The following is a 13,309-nucleotide window of genomic DNA, read 5'->3' on the forward strand; positions in this document are numbered from 1 at the left end:
CATGGGGTCAGCTGAAATGGATGTTTTACACCACAGGAAGTAAAATTGGATGCAAAAATAACTTTGCACCCAATCATATCAGTTACCAAATGGAAGATATATTAAAATTCTTTACAATTCCAGCTGTTCACCCACTCAGTGAGTACTGGTGCTGCATTAATCAGGTGAGGAGTTTTACCCTATGAGGGCACTGCAATTCAAGAATGAAAGACCTACAAGAAATCACATCTTTATTGATTTTCAACAACCCCATGATGGCAAATCCAAGCGTTTGACTGTCATTCATGCCTCTTCAGTCAATTACACTATTCCAACTTAATGACGTGATTATGCCCACCGCTTAAAATTGATTTGTATCTTTACATCTGTACTCCAGAAGTTATTTGTAAGTGTCCCTAATCTAAACACACTTGTGTGATTAGATTTTAAATATAATTAAGTAAAAATGGCTGAATGTTAAATAGTACATTTTCACTCTCTTGAATCTTTTATTGATCGTTGAAACTGACCTTAATGTTTGGTGTTAGAGGTGCCATACTTGATCTTGTCAGAAGATTTTAAAAGGAAAGACAGTGAAAACAAACAAAATTTTAAAACCAAAAAATAAGGCACTTTCCTTTGCAGATAATCATGAAATGAATTGGCACAGAAGAGCATTCGCTCCATTGTGGCCATCCAATCATTTACTATCCACCTTTCTGCTCTTCGCCATAACCAATACAGACAAAGTGCTGGAGGAACTCAGCAGGTCAGGCAGCATCTATGGAGGGAAGTAAACAGTTGACGTTTCGGGTACTAATTTAACTCCTTACTTCATCCATGCTGCTGAATTGTATGAGACTGCTCAATAATAGTCCAATGGATTAGACCAATTGTCTGATGTATCAGATTTCTTGCAGCAACTGTTGAGGATACGTTGAATTCATGCTTTCCGTGTGTAAGGGGCTGTGCATCAGAATCATCAGCCTTGATGTCAGTATATTTCCCTTGTCATCCACTGGCCACCCTTTACTTGTGGTGATTCAAATGTAGATGGCACAGTGGACTGCAACAGGGTGAAGGCATCTGGCCTGCTGTCAGGAGACTAAGCATTGATTTACATGATACAATACCCACCAGATGGACATTGAGGGAGAGGAACCCTCTTTGATTGAGGTACATTTACAGATTTGACATGTGATACACCATAGAAGCCCTGCATCACAGGCACATCTTTCATCTTCATAGAACTGTGTGCTTACTCTCCATCCTGCTCTGGGGACAGACAGAATGAAATGTATTTAGCTCTCTTTGAAAAGAGAGTGTCAGTGACCTCCATTATAGATCAAACTGAGAATCATCTCGGCGTATAAGAAATCACAGTCATCTTGACAGCCTCTGACAGTCCTCATCCTGCACTGGGTGGAATGGTCACAGCAGGTGGCAGGTCTCAGTAAATATGTCCTCCTGACTGAATTGTGGATCTGTTGCACACCGTTCTACGCTGAGATTCAGTTGAAAAACTGTCCCCCTGAACACCCTGGAAAGAGTCACCCTTCTGTGAAGTGCCTTCCCCTCCTCCCCTTTATCCTGTTCAAAGTGGCTTCTGTTTATTCTTCCACTCGTGCTATTCTCCATGGAAGGCTTACTAACATGCTCCTGCCTAGGAACTCCAGATAAACTTCTTTAGCACCTACCACAATGTTTCCCATGTTTCAGCAACTTCAGTGTACTCCAAAAATTACCAGACACTTGTACAATTACAGCAATAGATAGTGGAAATCAATTAGCAACCAAGCTAAAAAATAGTAAACAATCCCTTTAAATAGAATTATTGGGGGTGGGTCATTATTCCTTTTGTTTTGCACTATTTATTTATTTTGTAATTTATGTCCTTGCACTGTACTGCTGCCGCAAAACAACAAATTTCATGACATACAAGTCAATGATAATAAACCTGATTCTGATTCCTTTCAGCTGCTGAATGTGTGTTCAGCTGTATGAGGAATGAGGATGAAATTCATTCGAGGGCAAGTGCCAAATGCAGCATTAGTTTTGAATCAGTATTCCATACTTACTGATATTGAGATACTTCCAGCTGTGTTCTTCAGACTAGGCAGCCCCCTTTCTGATAGAGTTCCCCTTGTGTAACTTGTTTAACTGCAACATGAGTAAATGCAGCCCCATGTCCCACTTCATCAATGCTCTCATGGCGTAGGGTGGCAGAGTGGTGCAGCTGGTGGAGCCGCTGCCTCACAGTTCCAGCAACCCAGGTCTGATCCCAACCTCCAGTGCTGTCTGGTTGGAGCTTGCACATTCTCCCTGTGACTCCCACATCTCAAAAGTGTGTGGATTGAAAGGTGATTGGCCATTATAAATTAGCCCTAGTGTATGGGTGAGTGGTGTGATCTGGGGCAGAGGAGTGGATGGAATGTGGGGAGAATAAAATAAGAATAATGTAAGTGGATGCTTGATGGTCTGCACAGACTAGGTGGGCTGAAGGGCCTGTTTCTGTGCTGTATGATTCTATGAGTTACCTTCATCATAACATCCACTTGGCTCAGAACAAAAGCCATCACAGAATAAACATAGCAAGCCAACATTTATAGATCAACACATGCCACAATATGGAGGAAATGTCACCTGATTAGTCTTGTGCGCAGTGCAATACACAGTTTGGACTAGCTGTCTGACAGACGTTAGGCACAGCATTGGAGCAGCAAGAATAGGGGAACAATTTCCAAGGGCAGATTGCAAGTTTGTGCTCTACAGAGCCATCCTTGCCCCTGTTTTACAGTGGCTCAGCAATCCCAGTCACCTAGTGGAAGACAATGTTCTTCCCTCTTTAGCTGTTTATTATTGCTGGCCATTTTTTAAAGTGTTTCTTGCCACACACAATATTGGCTCCATGTTGAAATGAGCCAGCCATTTAAATGGCCTGGTTAGTGATGACTTCGAGCAGCAATTATGTAAATCAGCATATACCTACCACAGAAGTAATAGGAGTGGACTAATCTCTCATCAATCCTTTTCCAGAGCTGTAGAATTTAGCCTCCAGAGTCTATTACAAGAGACTAAACTGATAATGAAAGCATGCATAATCACCAGAAAAACAACTGAAAGAAATAAGCACTCAGAGATAATTGCAATACTTAACAAAGGCAAAGCATGAACAACAAGCAAGTAATCTTCCAGCAAAGCTACAGAGTGTGTGTTACTTGAGAACGAAAACTGTTGATGATCTAAGTGGTAAGGGAGTTCAGAATTCTTTACAACTTAAAGTTAAACAAAACAACAGTGAAGCCACTTGAGAATAAGTAGTACATTATCTGTTTTCAAATAGTGCCAAATGGAAATAGATCTGCTTGAGTTCTTCACTTTCTGACAGTAACTCACAAGAACATTATGATGATGGATGTTCATCAGAACTCACAAAAGGGATGTAGTGAAAAATACAAGAAGTATGTTACAATGAGGTAATCCATAAACATGACAACACACCCTACCAGAAAACAAAGGACCAGATGTATTATTAACTCTTTATCTGTTTTTCTGTTAAAGGTCAATCAGAAAATGTATGTCCTTACCCTGCAAATCTTTGAATACCTGAATGTGGCATGCTTGGACTACTTTACATTAGCCTATATTACATAGCCTAAATTATATTAATCTTTATTCAGTCAGCTTCCTCCAGATGACTGGCACATTTGTGGGGATTGCATTAACTTTTTCTTTACAAAGTCATCAAAGAGAAATTCAAAAACCAAAATCTCAACAGAAACACACTTAGGAACTGGTGGTGCAGATAAGTGTTAGTGCTTCTACATTTTCACTGACTCCTCTTTCTTCTCCCTGCTGCCATTAGGTAATGCAGGCTAGCCGCTCACTGTACTGGTTGTCTGTTGAAATGCACTAGCCATTTAATAGTATGGTTCATGCTGGTTCAATGCAGTTGTCTTGTAAATCTGTAAACACCAGCCTCAGAAGTAACTTCAAGAGGTGGTGGCTTAAGAAGGTGCCATCTATCATTAAGGACCCTCACCATCTTCCTGTTACTACCATTGGGGAAGAGGTACAGGAGCCTGAAGACCCAAACTCAATGATTCAGGAACAGCTTCTTCCCCTCCGCCATCAGATTTCTGAACGATTCATGAACCCATGAACACTATCTCGTTATTCTTTTTTTTGCACTATTTATTTATTTTTGTAATTTATAGATTTTATGTCTTTGTGCTGTACTGCTGCCACAAAACAACAAATTTCCCGGCATGTCAATGATAATAAATCTGATTCTGATTCTGTGTGGGTTAGTCCTAAAATGCCATCTCCAGAGCTATGCAATTTTGCCTCCAGAGTCATGGGGACGAATTTGCAAGTGTGAAGTGTGATGTCCAACTCCAACTGCATCTCCCCATCACCCCCCTGCCCCCCCAAATAGTAGGTAGCAACTTCTGATTGGTCCAAAGCAGAAGAGACCTTGCTGCAGTGCCAGATATCAATGCAATAATTATTACGGGTTGGTATTGGTAGGTCAGCATTCCATATTTACATTGCTACTAATCGAGACTTAATACCTGTTTAGGACCCCAATTGCAATGGCAGCAAAAACTGAGCAGAGGCTTCTAAAGAACAGATTAAGATTATTACAATGCAGATCCATAACATTTTGAAACATCAATTACTAATTGGATAATCCAGCGAGTGTGATTCTCCTAATGAGATATTTTCCCCCCCAAACTGCCCCCAGTCCTCTACCACTGCTCCTCTACAGTGTCTCTAGGAGGTGCACAGCACCAGCACAATGTAATACACATGTTAATTTTAGTTTGTCACAGGATTTCTGTCGATGCTCTCTGACTGACACGAACACCTCAGCTGAGGTTGTATAAACAAACGACCAACAAAATCACATTCAAGTATTTCATTCCATCTTACTTTGACGCATCATTAGATTGTGATACAATAATAGTGTTTTTAAGTAAGCAACACAACCATATGAGCCTTGAAATTAGATTGCAAGCTGCATTTCTTCCTTTTTTAAAAAAAGGACCAAATTGTTGAATAAAATATCTTGTGATTCATCACTGGTAGATTACATTGCACATCATGCATAATGAATGCAGACTTTCAAGGAGGTCAGACAATGCCCCCAGCATCCCGATGTGCAGGTGAATCAGCCTTCATCAATGTAATTCTCAATCCGAGCCCTCCGATGCAGAACTTGAGACCTTGTCTGCCCTCCAGGGAGTTGGCACACATACTGGTCTAGTGACTCACCGTGTGCAGATCCCATCTATAAATTGGCCTCTACTTCTCCCAAAATGCCAGGACCTGGGCTGAAGAATGCCTGTGTCGGATGAAGTGACACACTGCCTCCAACTGCTGACTCTTGAAATTCACCAGCTCTCACCTGATCAAATGCTATTTCGCACATCACTAAAATGAGAAAGGCGCAAGGGTGCAGTCATAAGGAGGGGAGAGGGCAACTAGTGGGGCACATTTAAACACATCTGCAAGTCATTGACAGAAGTGACCAGGGGATGAGAGAGGTGTGAGGAAGAGGATTAGTTATCACCATATTGTCATTAATCGCTGGGGCGCCGCTGGACACAGGCTCCATGGCAGCCAAGTCCACAATCACAAGCACAGTCTTAGTTGCTTTGAAAAGATGGAAAGCACGGTGGAGGCTGCCTTCTGTCTGCTCTTGCTTTCAGCAATTCCATCCCAGCTTCTCTACGAGAAAGGAAAGAATGTTGGTGTGGTAAGTCTGTTTTAACTGAATAGACAGAAAAGAAAGTGAGAAATGTGTGCGTGTGTTTATCAGTATGGTGGTGATTGCTGAGTGTGCATTAGGGTACATCAGTGTTAATGTGAGAGTTCAATGCGTAAAAACATTGTAAGGTAAATGATATAGGTGTGGTGCAAGGAGTAGTTGCATGTCCTTTGGCAGGCTGGCTTTGATGTACCAACAGTCCTTAACCACATGCATCAATATAGGCTATACAAGTGCAAGTGTACCTTCAAGAAGTGAGTGTATCGTATGTGACCAAGCAGCAACACCAAAGAACTCTACAGGTTGGCATGAAGTTTGGGAAGTTGCTGCTGCTTGTCAGAGCAACAGGAGACAGACACACATTGTGGTTAAACTGAAGGACCCAGTCCTTTGAGCATAAGCACATACAGTGAGAACAGAAGGAAATGTCTACATCAGGAAGCTCAAGGAGTACCAGCAGATGTAGCCATTTGCCCTGCACATGGACCATGTCCAGCTGGTCCTTAAGGCAGTGATATCTTTGAGATCCTGGAGAAGGACACTGAAGAGAAGCCACAATGGCACGTGAGGAGATGAAGGTGGGATTGCTGTTGGCAGTAAGATTAGAGGCATACAAGTCATTAGTGAGTCTATTGGCACCACAACCTATTGACCACTGAGGTATCACATGAAGACAGTGTAGACTTTGGAGGGAATTTTAGTCTTACAAATTCGGAAGTTGCTGAGAGAATTCAAGAGAAGCAGGCTAATATGGTGGATTTAGCATTCAGGAGAAGCACATAGGATTCCCACTGGTACAGAAGGGAAATGTGAGAGAGTTAATCTTGGGGTATGATTCTAAGGTGCAAGTGAAGAAAACACGAGCATAGTTGGCAACAGCAGGATGATCCTCAATCAAGATCCAGTCATGTGGATGCTACAAGTGGGCTTGGTGGATACGCCACAATAATGGAAAAGGTAGGAGGCCCTTTGGAAGCTAACCAGCCTCAGGATGCTCATCCAAGATGGCTCAGTGTTACGGTTGCCATAGCGTGTCACATTGGTACAGGGCGCATTGCACATAAGGGCAGATCCTTCAAAAAACCAGTAACCAATATCAGTGGTAGTCCCCATGCACCTCAGAAGCAGAGAGGGAAGTCTAGGGAACAAACCTGCTGAGGGACCTTACTTATGGTGGATTCAAGGGATAATGAGATAGAAGTTAGAACAGCTAACCTGCTGCACATCAGAAAAGAGCAATGCAGACAATACACATATTATCACCATGTCAACCAAGGGACAACTATATGCGTGATATCTGTGCGTATAGATATCACACGAGTCATTCTATGATGGAACAAGATGTGTTTGAAATAGTTGCACCACCTTCTATGAGAGCAGACCAAAATGATGTATGAAAGTGCTCCAGATAAACCCTCAGGGTCATGGTTGAGGTGACTGCTGAGAGTTTGGTGGGGACGGGGGTTGCCTATTCACAGTTAAGGCTGATGGGTGTGCACTTGGTGATCAGGGGAGTGGACTGGACCAAGTCACTGGAATTTTGTAAGTCCCATTTAGGACGTGCAGACAACTTGTTAATTAGTGCAGGATAGTATCCTTTGACGACTAGGATTCATGAAATCATTCACAGTTCATCTTATTTCAAGAAAGATTGCGATTGGCACCACTTAAGCCTTTGAGTCATTACAAGAGGTGTATACATGAAAATCTTGTGTGAACACACTGGAACTATTTAGGTGAGTCCACTCCCACTCAAAACAGGTTTTCATGCCGGAATTAAATTTCTAGGCCATGATGTTTTACTCCACTAATGATAATAAACACCACATTGTTTATTCTGTAGGAAATTCTGTCATAGTAATATTAGGTGCAATAAAGCTCTTTCCACAATTAAACTATGAATTCAGTTGAAATATTTATTACTACAGAAATACTGTAGTGGGCAAAATGTCCAGATAAGTCAAAAAGGCAAGAGAATTAACAAAGGTTCCAGCTTGAGTTACAACTAAGTAACTCTTATCAGCCAAGCACAGAATGGCATTGCAGGAAACTATTTATAGTTGTTCTTGACATCATTATACTGGGTATAGTTATGTTATGATTTCACTACTCTGGGATTACAAGCTTGACGTACTTTGGTTTCTCTTGTAGTGTGATATGCAGAGAATGACAGTGGAAGAGCTGAAGAGACTCCTTTATGAGGCATTCTGTGAACATTTGTCAATGAAAGACATAGAAAATATAATCATGACAGAAGAAGCGAGCCATGTGGACAACCCAGATGAATGTCCAGTTGATATTGACAGTAAGTTCAGTATAATACAACTTCTGCAAAATCAGTTCCAGGCTTCCAATAAATCTCAAGAGCAATGATAGTTTCAACAAGTATAACCCATAATTTTTGACTCACACAACAGGGGTAATAGGTTTGCTCTATCTACTCTATCAGAACCATGCATCATTGTGGAAACTACTGTTAGGTCACCTGTCCCAAATTTATTCCTTCCAAGGTGGATAACATAACCTTCTGATCTACTCCTCAAAACCAGTAATCCCTGATAAAACTCCTATGTACCCATCTCAAGGCCTTTATATATCTTTGCTGAAGTGTAGCGCATAGAATTATTCTTGATATTCCTCAACAGAAAGTGGTTAATCACATTCTAGCACGATCCCTTTGCTGTAAATCTTTTGTTAAATTAATAAACTCATGTAACACAGATGATCTTTAAACTACCCCATCAACTTCTCATACTGTTTTTGAAGATTTATGTATATGTATATCAAGATTTTTCTGCTGATTTTCTTTTCCAGTTAGTGCCACTGGAACTGTATAGTAGCTCCAAAATGCTTCACTTCACACTTCTCCACAATGGACTCCATCTGTCATTCTTCTGCCCATTTCATTATCTGTCTCTCATCCTGAACTGTCATCATCATCAACTGTTTTGCCAAGTTCATATCATTATCATATTTATGGTACTGCTTCCTATGCCTGAGACCAGATCATTTATAAAGAATAAAAAGCCGTAGAACTAATCCTTGGGGAACATCAATGACTTCACAGTCTGGAACGCATCAATCCACTATGCCCCACTCCACTTTGCTTCTTGACACTGAACCAGTTCAGTGTTATGATGCCACTTGCCTTTTAAATCTGCGGGCTTCAATAAACCCTTGTTGAATGCCTCACTTAAAATCTAAATGTACCTCTACTGAGATACCAAGATCAATCTTCTCTGATATTGCATCAAAAACCATCATAAATTCACTCAAGTTATTACCCTTTGACAAAACCATGTTGGCTCTCCTTGATTAACCCACGGCTTCCCAATGATAGTCCCTGATAATGGTTTTCTATAACTTTGATGCGTGATGTTAGGTGGACTAGTGTGTATTTTCCCAATTTCCTTTCTTGAACAACATTAGCAAGCTCCAGTCCTCAGGCAGTACTCCTGTATCCAAAGAAGATTGAAAAGTTTTGACCAATGTCTTTACTATTTTTATCTTTACTTCCAGCAACCTAGAATGCACTCTGTCTGGACAAGACCAGAGAATCATACAGCATGGAAAGAGGCCTTCGGCCCAACCTATCCACACAGATCAATGTGGCTACTTCTGTAATAATCCCATCTCCTTGAACTTGGTCTATAGCCTTCCATGCCTAAGCAATTCAAGATACCACTTAAATGCTGTTAGCCACCCAGCTTCAACAACTCCCTCAGGCAGTGCATTCCAAGTACTCACCACTCTCTAGGTTAAGAAGGTTGCCCTCATATCCCTTCTAAATCTCTTCCCTCTTACCCTAAATCTGTGTCCTCCAGTTTTATCTACCTCTGATATGAAGAAAGGTTTCCTGCAAGTTACCCTATCTCACCCCTCAATTTTAAATAACTCAATCATGTTTCCTCTTACCTTCCTCCGCTCCAGGGAGAATAGACCTACCTTCTCCAGTCTCTTCTCATAACTGAACTGTTCTGTGCTTTAACTAGTCTTTTCAAGTTACTATTATTCTGCTGATAACTTCCGTCTGTGGTGCAACCCTATCTCATCCACTTCTTTTGTGAAGGCAGATGCAAATGATTTATTTAACGCTTCTGGCATGTCCTCTACCTCCACATTAAGATTTCTCTTTGGTCCTTAGTAAACTAAGATAGGTAACTTAGTTAACTGCCACATTTTATATTTTTATAAATCATTTTATTGTTGAATTTAAAGTTGCCTGCTAATCTTATAATGTCTCTGATGTCTGTATTCACTTCCTCAATTCTCTCCATTCCCTTCCACGTTCTTTTTGGTTAAAAAAATTGATTTTAATCTTAAATCTCTTTTCTCCAATTTATATCGACAGTTATTTCCTTTGTAATCCAACCTTACAAGTGTTGAATGCTTTACCTTTCCCCTTCAGTGAAATATATCTATATTGTCTCTCCACTGTTCTGTTACCACATCACATTGCCCTTTCCTGTCTAATGGTGTTTGGTTGCTTCTTAATCATTGAAATTAGCTCTTTCTCAGTAGACCATTTTTCCGTCAATATTTTCAAAGGTCTTTCCATGATTATTCTAAACCAAATTATGTTGTAGTCACTGTGGGCTAGATGATCTGCCAATGCTATGCACTTTACTTGCCCTCATTAATTTCCCAGAAACAAATCCAAGACCGCTTCCTTCTTTTTTGAACTGACTGTCTTTAATGATGTGAGAATGCTTAATTTCAACTAATCACTGTACAAGACTACTTGCATTTTTAACTGGATATAATGACAGATTTTTTCTTCATGTGAGCTGTGATATTGCTTCTATAGTTATTGTTTCCAAGTCAAGCGATAGCCCTTTGGGGGAGTTCAAAATCAGCTGCTTTATCTTTCAAGTTACCCCTTTACCTGAGCTAACTTAAACATATTTAAATGTTTAATTCACATTTATGTACCACTTCATATTATCCAAGTAATGGGCATACCTTCCCATTGTATGCAACTGAAAATTAAAACATATTTGAGTCCCATTTTCAATTGGCTGTCGACCACACTCTCACCTGGCGAGTTTCATCATTTCTCAGCTGGGCCAATGGACATTGCCCTCAACAGAAAAATATAGTGCACTGTATGTGAATCCACAGAGTAAACTTCTTTTGTTTGTATCTGCAGCATGTTCCACACAGCAAATCAAACAGACCTGTGTAAGGAAGAGTCTCATCTGTGCATTCGCCATAGCTTTCATTATCAGTGTAATGCTTATAGCAGCAAATCAGGTGCTGAGAAGTGGGATGAAATGAGGGTAGATCCTCAAATCAGCCTGCACCTGGACAATTCACATAAACTGGTAGACAGCAGCACGATTGCATGGTAGTCCTATTGACTTTGGAGTCTGTGAAGGAACTTCCAGCCTATACAGGAATACAGGAAAATAAATGCATGATAATGCATGGATTTTAAAACCTTGATGTGACAACTTTTACTTTGTGAAACTCTTGTAATGTTAATGAACGCTACCAATAAGGGTATCGCTACGTGCAAATGAAATCCACAGTATGCAAGACAATTTTGAATAGAAATAGACCATTAGTGAAGAACTGGAGGAGCTCCCATTGTGCCAGAATGAATCCAAACATGTCTATGTAAAGAAAGAAAAAGCAAGACCGGTGAGTGAAGAGGTTCTAAATATTGCATTCTCATTTTCTCAAAAAATATTGTACCAGCTGCTTTATTGTAAAAGACATCAGAACGGAATCTGGAGCTTTCCCAGACATTGAAAAAATGCATCTGACTCCCAGACCTGTCTGCTTTCAACAAAAAAAATCAATTGTTAGTGTTTATTTGTTGAAGTCTAAATTTCCACACTATAATTTGCATTACACAACTTTATATCCATTTGAAGATCTATTAATGCTCATCACAGATGTCTTAGCCATGCACTATTGTAATTTTTAAAAGTTCCTTCCTATTGTGCTGCATTTTGCTGTTTTTGGCACAGCCTCTAACCTTGGGGGAAAAAAGTTACCAGAAAAAAATCTTAATATTTGCTGTGGACTTCCCTTTTTCCAAAATTGCTTGCTGACAAGGATCAGTTCAAAAGGAACCCTGGTGCCCAGTAACCATGATGTCATCAAACACAATAAAGGATTTTCACAGAGAGCAAGCCCAGAAAGAAAAAGCACAATTTTTAGCTGATAATTTACAGAAATTAAGACTGGATTGCACACACAAGATTAAGCTCGAAGCTGAAATACCACAAATAAGTTTAAAAATCAACCTTTTTCTTATTTTAAACTTTGTTACACTTTAAAATATTTGAGAATGTAATAACCCTTACAAAAATTAAGGAAAAGTTTCTTCAAAACCTCACTTGCTCCTGATGAAACAAAGTGTGACATTTAAGGATAATTTGCAAGTGTCTGAAATTTTCATCGATTCACTGATTTCCCTTGTTTGTGATGGGGAAAGCTAAAAATAATTGCAGGGGAAGAGTACTGAAGCACTAATAGCAACTTCAGGATTTTAACCTAGACAGTTTATGCAGAGAAAGGTGCCATTGGCTTCTCAGTGCAATTACATCAATGGCTGATATTTTTTGCAATCATTGCAAACAGGTCATGGGCTGATTGAGGTAATGTGATGTATTACAGGTAGAAATTCTGTTAAAAAAAAACAATTAAACCTGTACAGGTAGAGATTTAAATACAGTTTCAATGTAATCATTTGTAATTACCTTATATTTACTCAGAAAATCAAATTTCAAAAAGTGTAAAACAAAATCTTGTACCATCCATTAGATATCAACATTATTATATAAAAAACTTTCTCAGCAGCAATAATTGCTAGAATTGGAAGAAGCACAAAATTTGGGTTTTCATAAACTTATCTGCTTTGACAGAAAAAAGTTGATGCTTTCCTGTTCAAGGCTTGTGCTAGGTTTTTCAGGAACAAATAGGAAAACTTGATTTATCTGAACACAAATTTTTATTATCCCATCAAGTCTGAGGAAATTAACAGCAACCTTAGAGGTTTGGATTCATTCTTGATTTGGCAGAATGCTGTTTCCATGCCTCGACCCATGAGTCAGTGGTTTAAAAGCACTTTTTTTGTTACAAAGCAAAATAATGAGACCTAGCTGAACATTTTATTAAAATTGCACATATATTTTTGCAGATTTTGCTACATTAAGTTTTATTCATTTATGAAAGAAAGAAAATATGTTTTTGAGACACAGGGTATTGATATTTCCAGCAATGGATTTTATTGCCACTGTCAATGGTGTTTGCTGTGTGAACATGAGGTTAGAAGAAATCAAACCAAATTCTTGGAGACTTCAGGGTCCTAATGACTTCTGAGAAGAGACGTGATCCTTTGTTGTAGTGAACATAATTTACTTGAAAGGAAATAGTTTGCACTAGAAGATGGTTAACAGTCATGCACCAGAATTGTGGGGTGTTTGCTGTTGTAATATTATAAAGAATCCTCCAGTGCTAAGTTTGAGATATTTATCTTTGGTTTGAATGAACCATGGACAATCAATTGTCACTCAGATGGGTGGTAAAGACAGAGAGGACCTGGGT

General features: G+C 39.6%; 1 protein-coding gene across 1 annotated transcript in view; it reads left to right on the top strand.

The window, feature by feature from the left end:
• LOC127579474 (calcium-binding protein 7) overlaps positions 1 to 11,029 on the top strand; it is a 56,239-nt gene extending 45,210 nt beyond the window's left edge. Inside the window, exons 4-5 of the mRNA XM_052032309.1 lie at positions 7,904 to 8,057; positions 10,902 to 11,029. Coding sequence (XP_051888269.1) covers positions 7,904 to 8,057; positions 10,902 to 11,029 — 282 coding nt within the window. The remainder of the gene's footprint in view (positions 1 to 7,903; positions 8,058 to 10,901) is intronic.
• The last annotated feature ends 2,280 nt before the right edge of the window (positions 11,030 to 13,309 follow it).

The sequence above is a fragment of the Pristis pectinata genome, chromosome 17 (assembly GCF_009764475.1).
Source record: "Pristis pectinata isolate sPriPec2 chromosome 17, sPriPec2.1.pri, whole genome shotgun sequence".
NCBI classification, from domain to species: Eukaryota; Metazoa; Chordata; class Chondrichthyes; order Rhinopristiformes; family Pristidae; genus Pristis; species Pristis pectinata.